The sequence below is a fragment of the Acipenser ruthenus genome, chromosome 24, assembly GCF_902713425.1.
Source record: "Acipenser ruthenus chromosome 24, fAciRut3.2 maternal haplotype, whole genome shotgun sequence".
In the NCBI taxonomy this organism is placed as follows: Eukaryota; Metazoa; Chordata; class Actinopteri; order Acipenseriformes; family Acipenseridae; genus Acipenser; species Acipenser ruthenus.
Genome location: NC_081212.1, coordinates 18136385 through 18158724, shown reverse-complemented (window position 1 = coordinate 18158724; position 22340 = coordinate 18136385). Strand labels below are relative to the sequence as shown.

At 40.3% G+C, this 22340-nt stretch overlaps 1 protein-coding gene across 8 annotated transcripts in view; it reads right to left on the bottom strand.

Annotated features, from left to right (window-relative positions):
• Nucleotides 1-192: 192 nt before the first annotated feature.
• The window catches only part of LOC117429198 (AP-3 complex subunit beta-2-like), a 68485-nt gene continuing 46337 nt past the window's right edge, over nt 193-22340 (bottom strand). For 3 of the 8 annotated variants that reach the window (XM_058998493.1, XM_058998494.1, XM_058998491.1), the window contains 19 exons: nt 21438-21492; nt 20479-20550; nt 20323-20385; nt 19709-19841; nt 19257-19366; nt 18656-18832; nt 16263-16449; nt 15457-15587; nt 12720-12831; nt 12105-12273; nt 11643-11805; nt 11145-11211; nt 10594-10703; nt 10007-10238; nt 9111-9195; nt 8921-9018; nt 7882-7905; nt 6160-6298; nt 193-5909 (listed from right to left, as the gene is read on the bottom strand). In XM_058998493.1, the coding sequence (XP_058854476.1) occupies nt 5759-5909; nt 6160-6298; nt 7882-7905; nt 8921-9018; nt 9111-9195; nt 10007-10238; nt 10594-10703; nt 11145-11211; nt 11643-11805; nt 12105-12273; nt 12720-12831; nt 15457-15587; nt 16263-16449; nt 18656-18832; nt 19257-19366; nt 19709-19841; nt 20323-20385; nt 20479-20550; nt 21438-21492 (2278 nt within the window). In that variant the 3' untranslated portion in view covers nt 193-5758. The remainder of the gene's footprint in view (nt 5910-6159; nt 6299-7881; nt 7906-8920; nt 9019-9110; nt 9196-10006; nt 10239-10593; nt 10704-11144; nt 11212-11642; nt 11806-12104; nt 12274-12719; nt 12832-15456; nt 15588-16262; nt 16450-18655; nt 18833-19256; nt 19367-19708; nt 19842-20322; nt 20386-20478; nt 20551-21437; nt 21493-22340) is intronic. The other 5 variants (XM_058998495.1, XM_058998492.1, XM_034048455.3 and 2 more) reach the window with 3 other exon arrangements.

The following is a 22340-nucleotide window of genomic DNA, read 5'->3' as shown; positions in this document are numbered from 1 at the left end:
TTCACGGATGGTAATGGGCAATGAAGACCCACTTGTGCAGTTGTCCTAATTTGAAGGTAATTTTTCCTACTTTACATCGATTTTTACTTTATATTTTAAAACATATTTTTAAAAAATGGTTTGCATTATCATAATTTGGAAATCCTTAAGTACATATAGAGATAAACTCAATAAAAAAGCATAAGTCTGCAGCGTGGTTTCAGCTTTTATTGATAGTTTTTATTTTGTATAATAAATAAAGCTGTCACATTCAAAAAACACATCATCACATTTTACAACCAAACAAGAAAGAGGGGCAGACTGATACCTGCTATACCTGCTGTGCCATGTACACGAGTCACCCTGTCTACATCAAGTCATTTGAAATGATCGCCACACAAACGTCTGACTCAAATGTTGGAAGTTTCCTAGTAGAATTTCTTAAATTAGAATGTCTCATATATGTTACTGTCATGTGCATACAATTGACAACCTAAGCTAGCATTCAATTAAGATTCACTGTATATAGCAACTGAACCACCATAGAAACAAGCTGCTTTCATGGCACTGTGGGCTGTAACTTAGTCCAGGCCTTGGTATAAGATTTGTCATCTTCTAAGCAATGCAGCCCAACCTTTCAGATTTGATTAGAGGCAATTCATATTTGTGTTCTTAAAGTAATTTGAAATAAGTGTCAGCAATGCTACACCACATAAATAAATCTTCTTCAATGGCAAGGCAATGGTTCTGTACTAAGGGGCTATGGTAGCAGCTACACTGGTATGGTGGAATGGTGACATCACAATGTATGACACTGGTACCAGAGTGTGTGGTTCTAATTGCTGGTAATTGTCTAATAATGGTTTAGTATTCTTTTCAGGTTAATACATTGGGATCCCATTTTTTTCTGTAAGGATAAATACAACACATTGCATAAAATGATTAAAGCACCTCCCTACCCCTTTACATGCCATCATTCAATATTTGTGCCTTCTAATTTATTGTATATTATACAATAATTCATTGTAATTACCACCAGAGAACAAATCAACATATTCTATTACATTCAGCAGAGAAACGCTTGTTTGAATAATAATAATAATAATAATAATAATAATGATGATCCTAAATAGCTACCATGGCCTGTAGCCACAAAACCTTAACTCACCTTTCATTTGAAAAATGTAAAAAAAAAAAAAAAAGTTGACATACTCCATGTGGCTTGATATTTATGAATTTTTCTCCTGTTACACACACACAGTGGTGTAGTGCTATATTTAGAAGTGAGGGGTCGCTGTTATCTACCCCCCCCAACTCTCTCAACCCTACCAGTCCCTGTTTCCCCACACACTCAACAGAACCACAGTTTATTACTAGTAGTTACGGTATTTGAAATGGCTAACAACTGTACCAGCTGATCACAAATACAGACATTCAGGTATTGAGGTATTATTGTAAAGCAACTAGATGTACAGCTATTTATATTAAAGATACTTAAATAAATAAATAAATACTGTACATATTTTCACAACCAGTTTCATACACTAATACACACACGATTAAAACGCCGTCATTATTATTATTATTAATCCTATGCGTAACACTCCCCCACTCGTATATTGAATGGTTTGGTCCAGAATCAGCTCGTCTCACTAGCCTATTGCAGCCGCTTATGAGCGAATGAGACTGAGGTTTTGAAACAGAAGTGCATCCGTTTGCAAAAAGAGATGTGTAAGGCCACAGGTACCATTTATTTATTTGTTGCGATTGAGCTTTATCTTTTAAATATATGTTTAGCTTAATTTATCTTTCTTCTTCTTATTTGTTTATTCAGCAGACGCCTTTATCCAAGGCGACTTACAGAGACTAGGGTGCATGAACTATGCATCAGCTGCAGAGTCTACGTCTCACCCGAAAGACGGAGCACAAGGAGGTTAAGTGACTTGCTCAGGGTCACACAATGAGTCAGTGACTCAGGTGGGATTTGAACCGGGGACCTCCTGGTTACAAGCCCTTTTCTTTAACCACTGGACCACACAGCCTCCTAATATGGGGTCTAAAAATAAGAACTGTTCCAATTATTACATCTAATTGTAAAACGCTGACACCTCAGCACAGCTTTGATACAGATTCCCTTCACCTCTCTACATTATTCACACCTCTTGTTCCAGACCAGGCACGCTACATTCAAATGTTTTCATTATTTATCTCTCAAGGGTTTTTTATGGTTGTTGTAATCTTTGCTTATTTGTATGGGTTACACACATGTATATCTCCATATATTAAACCAGTTAAATATTCTGCACGTAAAGCAGAGAAGTGGTGCTCTCCCTGCCCAAGAGAAGTGGGGGGGCAGCGCTCCCCCCGACCCCCCAGCACTACACCCCTGTGTGTATATATATATATTATTATTATTATTATTATTATTATTATTATTATTATTATTATTATTATTATTATTATTATTTATTTCTTAGCAGACGCCCTTATCCAGGGCGACTTACAGTCGTAAACAAAAATACATTTCAAGAATCACAGTACAAGTATTAATACAATTAAGAGCAATTATATAGGGAGGATACATTGACCTTGCTAGAAAAAGTGAAAACAAGTTTGGAAGACAACAAAAACAAATGCTAAGGGGCTTGCAGATACTTGGTGTGGAAATGTTATGAAAGGGTTTGGTTGTTTCCTCTTTAAATAAATGGTGATTTCCAGGTTTGGTCAATCAACACGGCGGTTTGTGGTATCAGTCTAACCCATTAATACATGCTACATTCACGCTAGGCAGAAATGAAACCAGGAACAATCATGGAGGTGATTGCACTACGGAGCAAACTCCTTCAGCTGTGACTAACATGCCCAACGCCTTTTTGCCTGGGAAAATAATAAACAATGTCAATGTGTACGATCAACGGTGTGTTAAAGAAATCCAAATCATTGCCATTTCATTTTCGTTCTACTTGCTCTTTCTTTCTACAGTCATCAATCTTTTGAAAACACCTTCAAAGGGTGTAAAACGTTTGCTATTTCCATGCTTTAAGAACATACGTATATTATGAATGAACTCTGTTCACAAAGCTTTAACACATGGGTTGTTTTAAAAATGGTTTTACTAAATATTTATTAAACTGTTCTTTACTGTTGTTAATAAAACCAACAACAGTCCCGAACAGTTTCAGAAACATCAAACTCGATTTTACTCATAAAAACAGACTTCTTGAATAACTTGGCAGCCTAAGTTGTGTGTGTCTCGGTTGCCTGTAGTTCCGGAATTGGCCACGAGAGGCCAGTAAAGCACCAGCTTTGAGTTAAGAAATTCCGGTAATTATTAATTTATGAGAAATGCGAGAAAATCATTTAGGAGCTGTGTTTATTCAATTAATGGAAACATTTAAACAGGGAAAAATGGCCAGTCTGAGAAGAGGAGTGAGGAGTGAGAAGCCTGTGTGGCGTGAGTTTAGGTGTGAGACAACCCTGCTTTGGAAATATAAAAAATGTGTGGACATTTATATGAATGGAGTGTAATTCCCCAATGCGATAGACTTTCTGTTACCTTTGTTTTGAACACCTACAGTTTATACTTTATGTTTTTCTAAACAAAACCAGGCACTTCTTTGTTCTTGTACAAGACCATGTAAATGAGTTCAAGCTTTGTAAATAGAGATTTCAATCACAATGCTACAGATGAAAAGTGGCTGATGCTTCCCGGTCCAATGGTGAAGCTTCAATCAGACCTACAGCAAAGGTACCAGTTTATCTATAAACTTTGAAATAATTGCATATTCTAAATTAATATTAATCATGACAACTAAAGGGGTATCATGTTATTTTATCTAATAAGAGGTAATACACTTAAATTTAAAGCAATGGTTAGCTCTCGTATAATAAATAAAAAACATGGCTTCACATACAGTACTGTGCAAAAGTTTTAGGCAGGTGTGAAAAAATGCTGTAAAGTAAGAATGCTTTCAAAAATAGACATGTTAATAGTTTATATTTATCAATTAACAAAATGCAAAGTGAGTGAACAGAAGAAAAATCAACATCAAATCAATATTTGGTGTGACCACCCTTTGCCTTCAAAACAGCATCAATTCTTCTAGGTACACTTGCACACAGTTTTTGAAGGAACTCGGCAGGTATGTTGGCCCAAAAATCTTGGAGAACTAACCACAGTTCTTCTGTGGATTTAGGCAGCCTCAGTTGCTTCTCTCTCTTCATGTAATCCCAGACAGACTCGATGATGTTGAGATCAGGGCTCTGTGGGGGCCATACCATCACTTCCAGGACTCCTTGTTCTTCTTTACGCTGAAGATAGTTCTTAATGACTTTCGCTGTATGTTTGGGGTCGTTGTCATGCTGCAGAATAAATTTGGGGCCAATCAGATGCCTCCCTGATGGTATTGCATGATGGATAAGTATCTGCCTGTACTTCTTAGCATTGAGGAGACCATTAATTCTGACCAAATCCCCAACTCCATTTGCAGAAATGCAGCTCCAAACTTGCAAGGAACCTCCACCATGCTTCACTGTTGCCTGCAGACACTCATTCGTGTACCGCTCTCCAGCCCTTTGGCGAACAAACTGCCTTCTACTACAGCCAAATATTTCAAATTTTGACTCATCAGTCCAGAGCACCTGCTGCCATTTTTCTGCACCCCAGTTCCTGTGTTTTCGTGCATAGTTGAGTCGCTTGGCCTTGTTTCCACGTCGGAGGTATGGCTTTTTGGCAGCAAGTCTTCCATGAAGGCCACTTCTGACCAGACTTCTCCGGACAGTAGATGGGTGTACCAGGGTCCCACTGTTTTCTGCCAATTCTGAGCTGATGGCACTGCTAGACATCTTCCGATTGCGAAGGGAAGTAAGCATGATGTGTCTTTCATCTGCTGCAGTAAGTTTCCTTGGCCGACCACTGCGTCTACGGTCCTCAACGTTGCCCGTTTCTTTGTGCTTCTTCAAAAGAGCTTGGACAGCACATCTGGAAACCCCTGTCTGCCTTGAAATTTCTGCCTGGGAGAGACCTTGCTGATGCAGTATAACTACCTTGTGTCTTGTTGCTGTGCTCAGTCTTGCCATGGTGTATGACTTTTGACAGTAAACTGTCTTCAGCAACCTCACCTTGTTAGCTGGGTTTGGCTGTTCCTCACCCAGTTTTATTCCTCCTACACAGCTGTTTCTGTTTCAGTTAATGATTGTGTTTCAACCTACATATTGAATTGATGATCATTAGCATCTGTTTGGTATAATTGTTTAATCATACACCTGACTATATGCCTACAAAATCCCTGACTTTGTGCAAGTGTACCTAGAAGAATTGATGCTGTTTTGAAGGCAAAGGGTGGTCACACCAAATATGGATTTGATTTAGATTTTTCTTCTGTTCACTCACTTTGCATTTAGTTAATTGATAAATATAATCTATTAACATGTCTATTTTTGAAAGCATTCTTACTTTACAGCATTTTTTCACACCTGCCTAAAACTTTTGCACAGTACTGTATATGTTGACCACATATTGAAAATATATCTGGAAATGCTTGGGGCTGCATTTGTACACATCTTGCAAACTCGTTGCTATCTGATTGTGCAAACATGTATGAGCAAGCAAGAGCTACATGAGTATTCTGCAAACATGACTCGAATTCTCCCATGGCCAAGACAGGCATGGGTTTCTGGCTGAAGGAGAGACTTGGGGAAAGGGACAGGGGAAGTGTCTGGGTATTACAGCAGATTGGTGCAGTCTAAGGGGATGGTACAGCTAAAGGTCACAGTTCCATCACTGTGACAGGGCCTGAAGAATGTCCTTCACCAGCATGGTGCCAATCACCATCTTCTCACAGTTCACGGTCAGCTGGGCCGCCATGCCCTCTTTCGTCACCACGGTAACCAGCACCAGGCTGCCACTGGCCACCGTCTTAGCAGCAAATCTGGAAAAGAACGTTTGAAGAACATCAGGTATGGGTGGACAGAACGACAGGACGCAAGCCTCTTTATTATTCATTTATATAAGAGGAGAGTTGAATTCTTTGGTGTTGGTTCATTTTAAACTTCCATGGCTGAAATGTCTGTGTATTCAAATGTATCTGTTCATTATCATTGACCAATGGTATTTTTTAGCTTCCAGGACACAAGCTTCCTCCCTCAATGAAACCTGCTTGTCCCTGCCTGTCTACTGACCTGTACTCTCTGTCTGACCCGCAGGGCACCCGGCTCAGGTTGGCAGCCGAGGTTACTCTCTGGACGATGGCGTGGTCACTCTGGCATTTCTCTCCCATGGTCAGCTTCTCATTGATCTCATTCATTCCCATCAGATGACCTACAGAGAGTGGCAAAGACCAGAGTGTATGACACATGTTTCTAATACAGCCTAGCAGCAGACATGAGGTCAAGAGTTGGGATATCAGGGTCGATTGCACGAGAAAGGTAAACTATCAGGTGATGAAATATGCATTAAATATGAGGTGGTGTACACACTGGTCAGATAGCCAACTCCAGGATCATTACTGGGTTAAATGGACCTGAAAATTACTAATGGGTCAATCTGATCAATTATGCCATGTTAAGCCACAATTGGATTTAATTAGCGCATTTTACAGCACTGGAGAATCACCCTGAATTTGATCAACCATCTATCCAAAGTGGCTGATGTATTCCAGGTGGATTCCCTGCATTAAAAGATCTGGTCTGTGGCTAATGGAACCCAATGTAAAGCACAGATGTGTTTTGGGGCCTTTTCTACATAATTTGAGGACCATTATAATAGACAAGGTTCTCCCAATTACCGAATCTATTGATAAATAACAAAATGACCTTCAATAAAAAAGTCAATACTTAGTAACAGATGTCTTAAGCTATACCTAAATGTATTTATTCAACGCAGCAGATAGGAAATTGTCCAGAAAAATGAAACGCGATGTCTGCACATTCTGTCCTAACTTTGTCCTGTAATTTGGCAAAGCTCCTGGATGTTTCAGTGAACCTATGTTGTCTTTATAAACGTTTTATAAATTAGGAAAATGACGGAAACCTGGTGCTGTTTGCTGACGTCTGGACCGTGTTCGTCACTGTTTTTAAATGACTCCTTTCCAATTCGAAAGCAATACTTGATAGCTGTCCACCATCAATCTTACTGCACAATGCCAGCGAACAGGGCCTGGAGACTCAGGACAAGTGCTTTCCCTGCCAATGATTTATTGCGAAGCCTGGAATGTGATCCGCCAGCCAAATGAGACCTCAGTGCTGTTAACCCCCGTTCAGAGCCTCACTGCTGCACAACTGCATTACACATACTAGGAAAGCAACTGCTACTGCCATTACCTTATCTGCAAATTCCATTTCATTCCAAATAGCTTTGAATGTCATTTGAATGGATTTGTTACATTTCCGTTAAGTTCTTCTGATGTTTACTGTCATTCTGAGTGGTTCTCTGTGTCTTTGCTCCAATATTGATTATTACTTTTCTTTATGAGTCTGTATTTGAGTTTGCCTGGCATTGAACAGACTTGCTCATACCATTCAAGTTCATGTAACAATAGAAACATATATACTGAAAACGAGCAGAGTTGAAAGTTGCCGTTGTCACATGGTTTGAATGGAATAAGGAAGTCTGTTCAGGTAAACTCGAAGCAAGAGTCAGGTAAAGACAGATATAATACTGGACCAGCAGAACCCTGACCCACTCAGAACGACTGCAAGCCCTGGAATACAATCCACAGTACTGCCTCTGTCGGACCTGCTGTAATACCTGTGATATTCAGCGAGGGGTCAACTTTCACTAAAACAGGCAATAGTTGCAGGTTCTGCTAAAAGCCACAGGGCACACAGCTAGGACAGTGTTAGGGGAGGTAAGGCAGACAGCACAACGACAATGGACAGAATGCATCTGTCAGAACAACTTACCCATACTCAGCTTTATTAGCTGCTCTAAGGGATAGGAAATACAAAATGAAATGGACAGTGTAAACAGTGTAGAAATACAGCATTAATCAAGGCACCTTTTCCTCCTGACCTGGAAACAGCCAATACCAGGGTTGGACAAATAATTGGAAACACCTGCCATATGTAGCTCATACTTGTATGTAACTTGGCTATCCCTGTTATGTTAATGGGACTCCTAACCTTTCCTGTATTGTTTCCTATAGGAAAGCTGCATCTCCCTGTTGTCATTTCATTCACTGATGTTTTGGAAAGAAATGAGATGACCAGTGGAATGGACACATATCACGACAATTGAAACAGTTCATGAAATGGTCACGTTGTTTCAACATTGTCATGGCAGATGTTTCTATTGTTTTTGTCCAATAAACTGCAATCCTAAAAGTATAACAAAACATTTCTGATCTGCAACTAACCTTATATTCATGCATTGCCCAATTATTCCTGCCACAATGAGCAAAAGTTGTTAACATTTATTAAACAAAAAATGCCCCTTAAAAGAAAGCATGACCTTTTGAGCCATATGTTCAAAGCCTTTACTCCAGTCTAAAACACTTGTTCATTTTACAAAACTAGAACCAAACAACTAAGTTATACATTTCAAGTACTCTTGAGCATTCTCAATGTGTTGTGTTTTTCATTTTGTAACAATAACATGATTTTTTTCTCCTTTAAAAAATGGAATTGATTAAAACATGAACGATACGCTTTTAAAATGTGTCCCTTTACAGAGGAAAATGTGAGATCTACGAAATGATGGTAATAGATATTCCGTAAGATTTACTGGAATTATCCATGTACTTTTATACAGAACACCTGGGCGGCCTTAAAATGAACTGCGCATTGTAGTAAATAGGTACAAATAGGGACTGCACAAATGTAGCCTTAATTGTAAAGCGGTCTAGAAGTATGGTTTTCTATTGTATGTTCCAGCAACAATTTGTGTGGTGCAAAAAAGTGTGTGTGTTTAATTTCCGTGCAGGTATTTCTATGCAATGCTCACCTTGCTCTTTCTTGAACTCGTTTTCACTCATGAACACAGGCATCATCAGCTCACCCACCGGAGGCTGGATTGAGACATAGAACTTGCGGGTTTGGGTGCTGCAAAGGGCACAACAAAAACACACACGTTATACAAAGCACAGAGAACGTCCTTGCAAGGGTTCAAGTTCCACACAGGAAGTGCTACTTACCACAGCTGAAAGTTGGCAGCCTGCGTGGAGTCACAGAAATCAATTCCCATGACGACAGTGACTGTTTCACCAGGAGCCAGGACCTCTGCAGGCAAACAACAGCAGTGCTGTTACAGCAGCAATACACAGAGCGCCCAAATCATCCCAGATAAATCAAAACACAATATTTCAAATCAAAACACAAATAATGTAAACGTGTTGTTTGAAAAGCGATGGTGTGATATACTGACTTACAAGTATATAGGTCGAAACTGTGCTTTATTAGTTTGTATTTCACATCTGGATGTATTCAGAGTCACTTGTACTACTAATGGCTTGATGTCTTTCAGTGAAGTGAAGCTAACCTGCACTTGTATGCTACAGCCAAATAAATATGGGACTTTGCCTTTAGATTTATTTCAATCAAATACTAATAAGAGTGAAGAGCTGTCCCAACACAAACATTCTTCCCAGCACAATCAGGAAGCAAGTTAAGATAAACATTTAAAGGTACACTGATCAAGGCAGGAGCGGAAACGTTTGTCTCATTGACATGGCTTCTTAGTTTTAACTTGTATTTTGATTGAGTTTTATGGATGACAAACATTCAAAACTCCACGCTTTTTACGCCACTGAAAATTACAGCAACTGTCGAGAAAGCAGGCACTTAAAATCACAAACATGGTTTACAGCAAATGCATTTTGGAGAGCAGACAACAATCAGTTGATTTATTGTTTTTTTTTTGGATCAGTTTAACTGGCTCCTCGACCTGCACCGAGTCTCCTGAACCAGCATGACCAGTAAACCCACCAGCTCTGACCAGCATACACCAGTGCCGATCATTGCTGGAATTTCCACCAGAGCAGACCCTACTATACAACGTAGATGTAGCCCTTATTAGCACTGTCTTACTCACCGATCTCAGGGAACTCCTGCATCCTCATGCCTGACATGAGTTTGGGCTCCTGGATGCGCAGGCTCTTGGCCTCGGTGTCTGTGTTGTTGCTGAACTGGATCTGCACTGCCACCATGTGCGGGTCGAGGCTGTAGGGCTGCCGGCTGAAGCAGTACTCCACCGCCAGGCCCTCCCCAGTGATGCGGTGCAGCAGCTCGTAGGTCTTCACGGAGCTGAACGAGGGGCTGATCATCTGATGAGCACACAGAATAAGAACGCAGGGAATGCTGGGAACGAGGCTTACTCGCTAACACACCATCTGATGGAATCTAATGCCATAGGGCACAAATACTTGGTCAGTGTAACAGCTGAGACAAGACATGTTTGAGAGCTCTATTGAGTTTTGAATTTTAAAAAGTCACAATTTAATACAACGGGAATCTAAAGAAGAAGAAGAATACATGAGTCAAGGTAACTGTGATAATTCAGACCCATAGCAGCTCTCCAAACACACAAAATTCATCAAAATCACTGTATAATCAGCAATCAGTGTATAATCCCATGCTGGACGCAGTTCCCTGTGACTAGCCAGGCTGCAGTTCACTCACCGTCGGGGAGAGGGCGCTGTCGGTCAGGGACAGCCCTTGCAAGTCAGTGGCCAGGCTGTTGGACACAATGTTGTTGATGGGGGTCACCTGAGGGGATGGGGTGGGGATGACTGACCACAAGAAAAGAGGAGAGGCTTTAGCATACAGGCTAACAGAGATTCACAGTCTACAATACAGTATATTAAACAAGCCCCACATTGGCATATACATGTATAATATGTTACAGACCATGGATTTCAATATATATTTAATACATCCTGAAAATGTATGAATAATACCTTTTTGTGTGACTTTTAATCAATGTATATGTATAAAATTATTCATCAAAATACATGGTTGTTTGGTACGGTATGTCAAAGACAAGGCCAGGGAGTTTTCAATGGATAATATCAGCTGTATGTATCTCATGATTTCCATTTACTGACCAGCAGTGATTAACATTCCTCTAGAGTAGTTTAGCACCAACACCTAATGTGATAGCAGTATGCAGTATGCTCCAGTCTCCCCGCTAGTTAATACATTCATTTAACAAAGTCAGACGATTCACTCACAGTCATCCAAGTCAAGGAGGGAGATCTCTTTTTTGGGTTGTTTAGGAACTGGTTTGGAAAGCGAGATCTGGAAGAGAAGGTCTATTTTATTAATGATCTAAACACTTACAGATCTTAATACTGCCACACTAACATGTAGAAGCTCAATGCCTTTAATGTATTCCCCTTATTCCAGTTCATAAAGGGTAAATACAATATGATCCAAAAAATTATTAACGAACAGAGGATGGACAATAAGGCAGGTATAGAGGGTTGGCAATTGGAACACTGTTATCTAGCATTGACTATAATGTCAGATATGTGCATTTTACCACCCCCCTCATCTGATAACTTCTGCATTAAAATGACTATTTATTTCAATATTACTTATAACACTTAATAGGAAATGAAAGCGAGCAAGCGATTTAAAACACATATTATACATATCTATTGCTCTAGTACAGATTTTCAATGTTTCTTGTCAACGAGGTGTTCGTTGGAAAAGCTGTGGCTAGATACCTTCTTCTTCTTCTTGGTCTCGGGCTCAGACTCGGATTCCTCTTCTGACTCAGACTCGGAGGAGCTGCTTTCAGATGAGCTCTCCTCCTCTTCCTCAGACGAAGACTCAGAGCTTGCTTTCCTCTCCTTCCTCTTCCTCTTCTCCTCCTCTCCGCTCAGCTCGCTGAGAACAAGAGTTTCACAATGTTTACAGATGTTCACTTACAGAATTACAGTGATGTTATCTAATGGATTGTTGATTAGGTTTGACAAGCCAAAAATACATTAGGCATGTTATGCTCAATACGACTGTGACATGTTGAAGTCTGTGACACAATATAAACAAACAGGTATGCCAACAATGTCTGGATTCTGATGAAGCAGAGTGTACAGAAGGCAAAGCAACAATGGAAGAGTGTGGTAAACATTCCCACAGGACTTATACTGGTGGTTATCCTGTAGGCATTTCCTGTAAATAGTCACCTTTCTGCGCTCTCCGGTAGGGTTTTCCTGACTTTAATCTTTTCAGGCTTCTTCTTTTTCTCTTTCCCAGATTCGGAGCCCTCGTCGCTCTCCTCGCTGCCCGATCCAGAGCCGCCCTCCTCGCTCTCACTCCCACCTCCACTCTCCATCTCACTTGGCAGCTCTGACTCTGTGGTGCAATCACAAACACAGCACTCAGTCCCCAGCCCCCAGCCCAGCACTCAGCCCCCAGCCTCCAGCCCAGCACTCACCCCCAACCCAGCACTCAGCCCCCAGCACTCAGCACTGAAATTCACTGCTTATAATAAAATACAATCCAATGATTGATTTACCATTGGAGACAGTAGTACAGGAATGAGAGCTCTACTCAAAACTGCAGATTATAAACTCATCTAACATACTCATATGTATATCTAAAGCCATTTTTTCGGTATAAGACTATTTTAATGATGTAAAAAAGAAACCAGATTTTTTGTAAAACCGTGGATTAATGTAGAGTTAAAGAGTGGCAGCCTATTGATTTCTGGTATATAGTTTTGCTTTGGAACACCCAAACATGTTGTTTACAAATGCTGTGTCATCCACAGTTTGCAACAGGGGGTCAGTGATGGTTACCGCTGTCTGCAGATTCAGTGGGTCCAGACTCTCCCTCAGAATCAGAGTAGAATGGCTTCTCCACTTTCTCCTTGCGCTTCTCACGGCTGCTGCACTTGGTCCATTCAGGAACCTGGGGGGCGGGAACGAACAACACTTTCAAGGATCCAAATGTCAAGTAAAATAACACCAGTCATTAACTACTGTAGTTTAACAATCAAATCATTTTTCTGGTGTGCTGCTATCTACATTCGCCAAACCTCCCCTCAGACACTGACTGACTAACTGTGTGACCTTTGGCAAGTCACCTGACCACTGCGCCTCACTTCCATCGGCTGTAAAAATGAATGGAAATGCTTATGAAATTCCTCGATTACGACGACAGAGAGACAACAATAAAAATGACCCTCCCTAATGTATTACAAATGTTAAGACACAAGAGTTTCCCATGCACTTGTTATTAAACATTCTTGTCTCCTTCCTAACCTTGGTAGACAAAGGCCTCTAGTTTAATGATCTAAACAGGGCTGTTATTGAAATCATTTAAGAGTGTTTCTATTCCATAATGAAGAGTGGCTCTTGAGACACTCATAGTGAACAGCACTGCATTCAAAGAAAGATGCACGACATTAAATCAGGAGACTAGAACATAGAAAAGTACCCATTACACAGAATTGGGATCCTGCCATTATACAAAGTGTGCAGCTTACTGCATGAATTCTATATTCAAAGCATGTTTTACAAGATCTGGGCACAGGCTGGTGAATGTTTGAATATCAGTTGAGTACATATGGAATAATCAAGTCGCAACACCTGGTTACCGAGGGAATATTTACACACGGACAGCATTAGTAAACAGTCTCAGTTATGGAACTTCAGTAATGAGAAACAAGGCTTGCCTGAGTTACATCTACTTGTGACAAAGGTTTCATTCAGGGCTGCAGTATATCAGGTATTGGTATAATTACACATTTAGAACTATAACTGCACGGTCGAGGGTGTATTTACAGTCTGAGTTGGATGTGTGTCATTGAATAGCTGAAACGAGTTTTGTATGAATGACATTAATACAGCAGGCTATAGAGTAGCTATACTGTTTCATTCTTATTTAACTATGATTAACTTATTTAACTATAGTACAAGGGCGATGTACAGTATCAGCTTGCATCAAGAAGCACCCTATACAATATCTAGAACACACTCAACAAGTGATATTGAGAATTGTAATGTACACTTTACTGAACTGGTCTGGATAAGCTTTCCTATGAATAGTTTCTAATATTAAATAACTGGTGTATTTGCCATCCCCTGTGTGAATTGAAATGCGAGCCCTTCCTTTTCCCTACACTAGCGTGGACAGCAGTAACTAGACAGAAAAGCACACTGCACAGCACCCAGCACTCAGAGGCACCTCTCGCCAGTCTCCTAACAAGCCGATCCGTCCCTCGCTCGGCGAGATCACTTCGTCTAGCTGTGGGCCGGGGTAGAAAGAAACCCAATCAGATCAATGCTAGTAAATGTGCTTACTTAGCCGCTAATCACTTACAGGTGCAGTGCTCCATATGGTTAGAATGGTACAGGAAACTTCACCAAACATGACATTCTAAACTATGGAGACTTTTATATATGTAAAAACACACATTACATTTTACAGTTCCTTATTTTAACTTCCCTTTTCATAAGTGTGTTTCCAGGAGTCTTTGCTCAGGACACCTCCAAACTTATCCTTTGCTACAATGATAAGACACTAAATCACAATTTTCAATTTACATACCAATTGTAGCATAAAATACACTGGTAATCCATTGCAGTACCAGTCAGTATAGAGTCAGTATAGATCCATGGATGACATGCACTTCTAATGCACTGCGCTGTCATTGATGGCAATGCTGTATGTGCTACTGGTTCTGCTCGGGTCTGGAAAGAAGCATTTGGGTTCTCCAATGACCAGCCATTGTCTATAGAGTGTGTCTGGAAACAGTGCTTACAAAAGAGAAACCAGTATCACAAAACATACTGAATTGAATTGAGTGGCTACAGGGACAAAACCTCAGCGATAAAGATAGTAATGAAAGTTTGGGACTTATTTAATTTTATGAGTGGTTTCCCCATATAAAAAAGAACATTTCCTATACTATATACTATATTATAGTATATTGTATATTATGGGAAAGTGTTTTTTGACATTCCTATAGAATTATTTTATATGGGTGAAATAATAAAGACTTTTTACTTCCAAAAGATTCCATTTGTGGGGTTTGTGAAGTGAAGGTGATTGAATGGGAAGGGGGGGGGGCATGCGGAACACCAACTGACCTGAAAGCTCAGCTGGTGGAACTCTGGACTCCTGGGTTCAAATCCAACACAGGTCTGTACACTATTTTAATGCACCAACAAACTGGGATTTTTTGGGGGGTGAATATTTGAAGTGAGGGACAATGGCACCGTCAGACACGGTGTTCTGCAAGCAAGCACATCTCAGCCCTCAAAGCCATTCAGTGCAGTGCCTCACAAACAGAATTGTGCCAAACTGTTTGGTGGTTTTATGGACTCAAGTCCACTGGGGGCTAGTTTGAAACCCATGTCACTTACTACTTGAACCCAGAACCCAGAACAATCAGAATTTTGCCCACTGATGGTCTTGACATTGTACCAACCAAAGCGTTTGTTGGTAGCTGAGGCGACTAGTGCGCTGTATTCCTATTGAATAGCCTGGGCAGTCCTTATCACTATCTATTACTGATTCCACAGCACGCACAGCTTCCTTCACCTCCACGTTGCGCACTGATGGGTCGGGGGCCATGCCTGGCCAGGCGGGCAGCTCTTGGTAGCCGGTGGCCTTGGCGTTCAGTAGGTGGGAGAGTGAGCCGAGCTGGAAGTGGTCCCGGTCTTCAGCGTGAAACAGAGAAGAATAAACTCAGCTTAGGTGAGATAAAAAAGTAATTTAATGACACAACATTTTTCTCTATTTCTTTATTTTAATGCCTGTATGGCTTTACATTTCAAAGAAAAAAAAGGCAAACCCCTTTTCAATAATGCAAAGAGAACACATAAACTTAAAGAAGCTAAAAGAAAAAATGAATAGGCTGTCTAAAATTGTATGTAGTGCCATAATGAAAATAGCATTGAAGGTTCTTTCAATTTCAGCTTCCATTGATCGGACTACTTTGTTCTAAACACAGTGTTACCGCCCATTTCTTTAAAACACAATACTATCCCACAATCCCCCAGTGACCTTTGACGCATGGCAAGAATTTCCGAGGTTGGCCTGGTAAGCACTGAAACGCTCTTCTGATTTCGGTGGCTAGCCGTGGACAGCTGAAGCCTGTTCAGCTTGCACACCACTGTAATCACTAACCTGTCCCCCTGCAGCACTCTTCCAGGAGGTGTTCACTGAACATGTTATACAAAGCTAATACAAATGTTAAGATAACTATGGCATTTCATACCCATACCATCTTTAAACAGAGAAGTCCTAATGTCTTAGTCTTAAAGATTGGAATACTGCTTGTGAACAAATCAAGGCATTTTAGAGTTGCATGTTTTAAGATTGGTCTCCTGTACCTTTAAAGGGTGACTCAAAGACAGGCGCTGGCTTCAGGGCCAGAAAGAGCTTCTTGGCGTACTTGCTGAGGACCCCGCTCTTCTCTGTGGGGACGATCAGCTGCCGGATGAAGCGCGCTCGGTCTCTGATGTCATAGTTCTGGTCGTACTTGGCCAGGTTGAGAACATACTGGGTCAAGAGTTTGGTCTGGAGGGGAAAAACAAAATTAGAGCCGTCAGGAACATGAAAAACCTGAGCACTATGAGAGGGATAGATGCCTTCATATATTCTCTCAATATCTTGTACTAAAGTGTGTACCGATACAAATGGAACAAGTGCTTCACTAGATATACACTGGCAGTCAAAATGATGATGTCACTAGCCTTGAAACAGAATAACTAGGGTAGGACTGAATAGCTAATCACATCCTCTTTAAATATAAACTCAGGATTTAATAAAACACTTGTTCTTTATTTTACACCAAAACAGTGACCATTTCTGCAATGCCGATGGACAAGGATGATACTACATTAATACCAGAAGGACCTTAGCAAGTTTCATCTAGACAATCAGTCCGCTAGAAATATGCAAAACTCTAAAATGACATACACAGTTGTTTTAATATCACTCATGTTTTTGTAATAATAATGTTCTTATATAAATCAGTTAAAGCCATGCACATCACTAAGTGAAAGTTGTTTTTTTTCACAACAGCAGAGCAAAGCAGCCTTTTAAATGATAATAAATATGATAAAATCCCCCGTTATTTTATATGTGAATTAAAACAAATTCCTTAAACAGGTTAATGTTCTGAGACCGGGCACTTGCTTTGCCTGGATATTCAGTGCAGCCCCCCAGCTCCACATTAAACATTTTATCTTCATCTATTACTCATTATTTGTCTCTGCAAACAGAGGTATCAAGATCAAGCCATGTAAAGCAGTGACGTTGTGTGTTTTAGAGTTATAATTATAATTGATTGTTGTGATATTACCATGAACTTGTCTAGTCTTGATTATTTATTGTAATGAAATATTATTATCAATAATTAGTTGCCAACAATCATGTTTCTGACAGTCAAAAAGGATCAGCACCACTACAATCGAGATGTTTGATTTCTCTCTCTTCATGTTAGGCAAGGAAGAGATGCTGGGGAGGGTGCGCTGGAATTAAACTGGGCACAGTGACTTCACATCAGACCCCATTGACAGTGAGAGCCGGGAGTCTAGCTTTGGGAGTCTACAGGTAACCAGCGTCTGAGGCAAGATAGGTAATTGATCCTGCTCCTAGTAATTTTTGAATTAACTATTTTAGTATCATTATCATTTGGTGTTTCTATTTAGGGAGGAGTGTGTGTGTGTGATTTTATCCCAGGTAGTGTGGTTATTTGAGTAAAAGGTTGATTTGCAATTTGTAAATTGTATCAGGGAGGGTAGTTTAATTAACTTGAATAGAGTAGTTTGCATTTGGATTGGTCTCCACACAGATCAGTGTGATCCCATTGAAGTGTGTGAAACTATTGTCTCCAGAGCAGTTAGCAGCTGTGCCAGTTCCCTTGCAAAGTGAGGTGGAACCTAATTTAAGGGTGGGTATCGAATAGTCATCAGTCTTCAGGCAACCAGGGAACGAGGCAGATAGGTAAGTTCCTGCTTCAAGTAATTTTAAACTAACTACATTTGGTAACAATGTAAGGTGGTGTTTGAATTAGCTGAGTTAGTGTGTGATTAGTACCATGTGAGTGGTTAAATTGATTAGAAGTTGATTTGCTATTGATTGGTTTCCACACAGTTTAGTTGGTTCTTTTGCCACGCAGTCGTAACATTTTGCTCTTATTGTATTACTTGTACTGTAACACTTGAAATGTATTTGCTTACGATTGTAAGTCGCCCTGGATAAGGGCGTCTGCTAAGAAATAAATAATAATAATAATAATAATAATAATAATAATAATAATAATAATAATAATAATAATAATAATAATAAAGAGAGGAGTGGTATGGCTTTAATTTAAAAAACTAAAAAACGAAGCAGTTTTACATACGGTCTACAGACCCTACCCAAGTCAACGTGCATAAAATATTGAAAATAGCTGGAAAAAGTAGTTTTTTTTAAAAATCTATTTTTCACTGAAAATCTTTCATTTTTTTCCCCATTGCTTTCTATGGCATCCGCACATGAGGTCATCATGCATTTGCGTCTTCCATATGTCCCCATATAAATACTAAATAAGAGTTTTTTGTATCCATCCCTGCATGAAGTCGCCATGCATGAAAGGGTTAAGAGTATTATAAACTATAGAGAAAGTCACAACTAAAAACCTAACATGATCGTGATTACAGTGAAACATCATTACAGTCCAGCTCTGCAGTTCACTATCTCAGCCCAGCCTGTAAAGCAGTGTGCTGTCTGTTACCTGTTTGGAGTTGGTCAGGTACAGCTTGGCAGCCAGGTTGATGATCTGCAGCTTGACGATGTCTTCCTCGTTGGTGAAGGACTTTGCCATCTTCCTCAGCACGTCAGGGGCGATCTTGGGAACGTGTTCGCAGTATTCCCCTATGAGCCACAGGATGCTGGCTCGGGCCATAGGAACCTGGTGGTGGAAATGTAATTAACTTATTGCCTTAATCAGGAAAATACGTATTTTGGAAAGGACCATACCAACAACAAATAAGCTATATGAAGCACTCACAGGTACATAAAAAACATCAATGCACCTGTATTTGAATGCTGTACACTGTAGATTCAATTTACTAATACTTACAACATGCACTTAGCACACAGTTCTGAATGGAACTCCATATATTAACATGTATTTAACAAGGTTTTTTCCAGATGATCTGTTGTAATTATTATATAATGTAACAAAAACAATAAGTACAGTGTAGTCATGTACCTGTATTTTGAAGTGTATCCAATATTACAAGCAGAACCATCTTTCAAACTAATTTGCCTGGTGATGGCCAGTGACAGCTGGCTGGCATACAGCAACTACTGTAAAAGGTACCACTCAGTACCTGGATGTTGTCAGTGAGTTTAGCCATGTGCTTGATGATGTCACTGTGCTGAGCGGGCTGCATCTGCAGCAGCTTCTTAATCACCACCACCGACTCTGCAACCACCAGCTCTGAAAGAAATAGAAAAACTACTGTAGTTTAGAGACTGTCATTGTTTTCCCTAAAGAGATTTCAGAGCGCTGTTTGTAGGAAGACTTCTATAAAGCCTTCTAATCAGATTTTTTCTTTCTCTTCAAGTTTTTTTTCTAAAATTCTCCTGAATACAAGTATCCGCACTTATCCCGCATATAAGCATATCATACGTAAAGCTATTCTCCTAGGAAGTATCTCCAGTACAGCATCGTATTATGTGGTAACTGCGATTCTGCATTGCTGCTTAAGCCTAACTTTCTTTTTCCAGCAGCGGAGAGGTGCTGGTAGAATCAGTAGGTGGCGCTGTCTGTAACACTGACCGTCCCGGTTGGAGAGCAGCTGCACCAGTCCATTCAGGCAGGTGTCCCGCACCTCTCCGATGTTGGTGGCACAGCGACCGATGGCTTGGATGGAAGCGGCGACAAAGTCCTTGTCCATGCTCTTAATGTAGGTCTGTGGAAAGACAATTATTATAAGAGACATGTTTGCTAAAGCATGTGTTTGTTTCAAAATTGCACATTTGAGACCTACACAATGAATGGCAGTGCATGGCAGAGAAAATGTATGGAACTACTTTGTTAGCTGTAATTACTTTAAGGATTTGAACTGCATTCATTCAGGTACCTGCCTCTTTACATTAAGATAAGCAGGGCTATAAGTACCAGAATGCATTGTGATGTCCTATTGAACATGTAGTCGTATGGTCACCCTAAACTCCTGTTCAGCAGTCTGTGAATGCAAGAAATACTGTGCCATTTCTTAAATCCACAAGGGGCAGTGTTGTAGGGGGACAGGTTAACAGTTACACCCTGGAGTACCAGATGCACTTTGACGTTAGGCATGGTTCAGAAATCAATGAAGATCACTCAGGTTCTTCAGTTTATAAATATTTAAGAAATCAGTACTGGGATTATATTTCCAGATACAAGTTCACCTGAAATTCCCTTAGGATGGTGGAGATGTTAGTTTCGTTCGCCAGGTTGGTCAAAACCTCCAACTGCAAACAAAGAAGGACAAGTTAACACAGATGAAGCAGGACAGCTGTTGCCTAACAATGCTGCGTACGAGCAAGGAGACATGAGAGCTGTACCTTGAGCACTTTGATCTGGGTAGGGTCTGTAGACCGGATGTAAAAGCTCTTCAGGTATGGCTCAAACATTCCCTGGAAAAGAAGAACACTTGCTTTATTGATCTGCTTTCTTCTCAAGCCCGGGATACGTATACTCCGACCACTCGGGAACCCACAATCACACCCATTCAAACTCCCATAAAATTTCTAGCCAATACACAGACAACTATTATGTGACCCCAGTTTTCCTCCTCCTTCTCACGACATGAGGATGTATAATGTACCAGCAGTGGCAGTTAATAGCACTTACTGGGGGTTAAGAGTGCCACTACACCAGTGTGTGAAGAGGACCCTCCACTGAAAGCACTCTTTCCTCGGAGATGAGAGACTCTGCTTGAGCAGCTTCCAGCAGAAGCTCCTGTTCTACACTGTGCAGCCCTGGGTGTGTCTACAGTCTGTGGGAACACTGAGTAGAATCTGGGGTTTTATCCAGTGTTGCCAACTTCTGCACTCACAAAATCACCAGCTATCCCAAGAAACGTTGCACCCAAAGAAACTATACTAAAAACACTTCAAACATTCCATGTTTATTGGATGTACTGTTCAAATTATTATGAAAGCGAGGCTCCAACTGTGAACGGAGGAACTATGGGAAGAGGTTTTAGCAGTCTCACTTTGTCTATTTGACTTTGTTTTTACTTAGAAATTCTGAATATTTGAAGTAGCTACATTTGAATATGTTTGTAATTATTCTGATAGGTTCTGTAAAATAATAAAAGCATATTGTTCTATGCAATTGCTAAATCCTCTGTACCACTTATTTTAATAAATAAGAAGCCTGTATAATATTATCTCTTACCACTTTCAAACTCTTTCTTTGTGTTCAATCCCAGAGATGTTGCTACAGATGTGTCTAGGTATTGAACACCTTGTACAGTGTATGTGCAAACAGCAATGTAGAATACTATCTATAAACTCACCCTGCGCTTGATAGACATGGTCGCCACGTTCTGAAGAACAACATACTGGACCTCACTGTGGAGAAAAAAACAAAACTTTACATTAAAACAGCCTTTTTAAGAGATTGTTAGAGCTCCCATCATGCACATACAATCCTAGACCAGATATACTGCAAATAGGCCCCATTTAGGTGTAAAGACAGTTTGACGACAGTGTGAGGTACATTTTAATGGACCTTTTCTCTTGAACCAACTTACCCAGCTCCACAACCAGTAATAGGTTTCCTGAACCAGTATGACCAGCTGAAAACCTGCACACTGCCAGCCCTGACCAGCACACACCAGCTGATAGCCCTGTCGGTTCTGCTGCAGTCTAGTTTGTTGCATTTAAGCATTGCTAGTTAATGCAGTCATCTGTCAAAAGCACATTTATAATTTGATATTTGATGAGCACTAATTTCCTGTATCAGATCAATGACTGAATGAGTTCCTTCCCATGTAATGAGCCCAAGTTGCGCATTTAAACTTCATCACTAGCGTGTGCAGACTATTAATAACCCCACTGCGGTGCTCCATTAATTGCGAGCCCCATCCGTTACATGGTTCAGGGGGACATTTAATTGGTAACATGGGCTGCTGGCCTCCTTTCAGATTGAATGGATCTCTTTTAAATGTGTTTTTCTGCACAGGCAATTTTTTAAAAGAAATGTGTTCAACTTTTTTGTCCTATGCTAAATTATTAGTCAAAATGCTACTAGCAGGGGATAACCTAGACTATTAGAATCCGCTAGGTGTAGAACAACTATTAATTTGACATTGAATTTGATTTCAACAGGTAAAAATAGGTAGACTAGTTGCCACTTAAAAAATAAAAAGACTAATAAATGTATTTGATAAAGTCTGGTGCTTTATTCGTGAACGTAC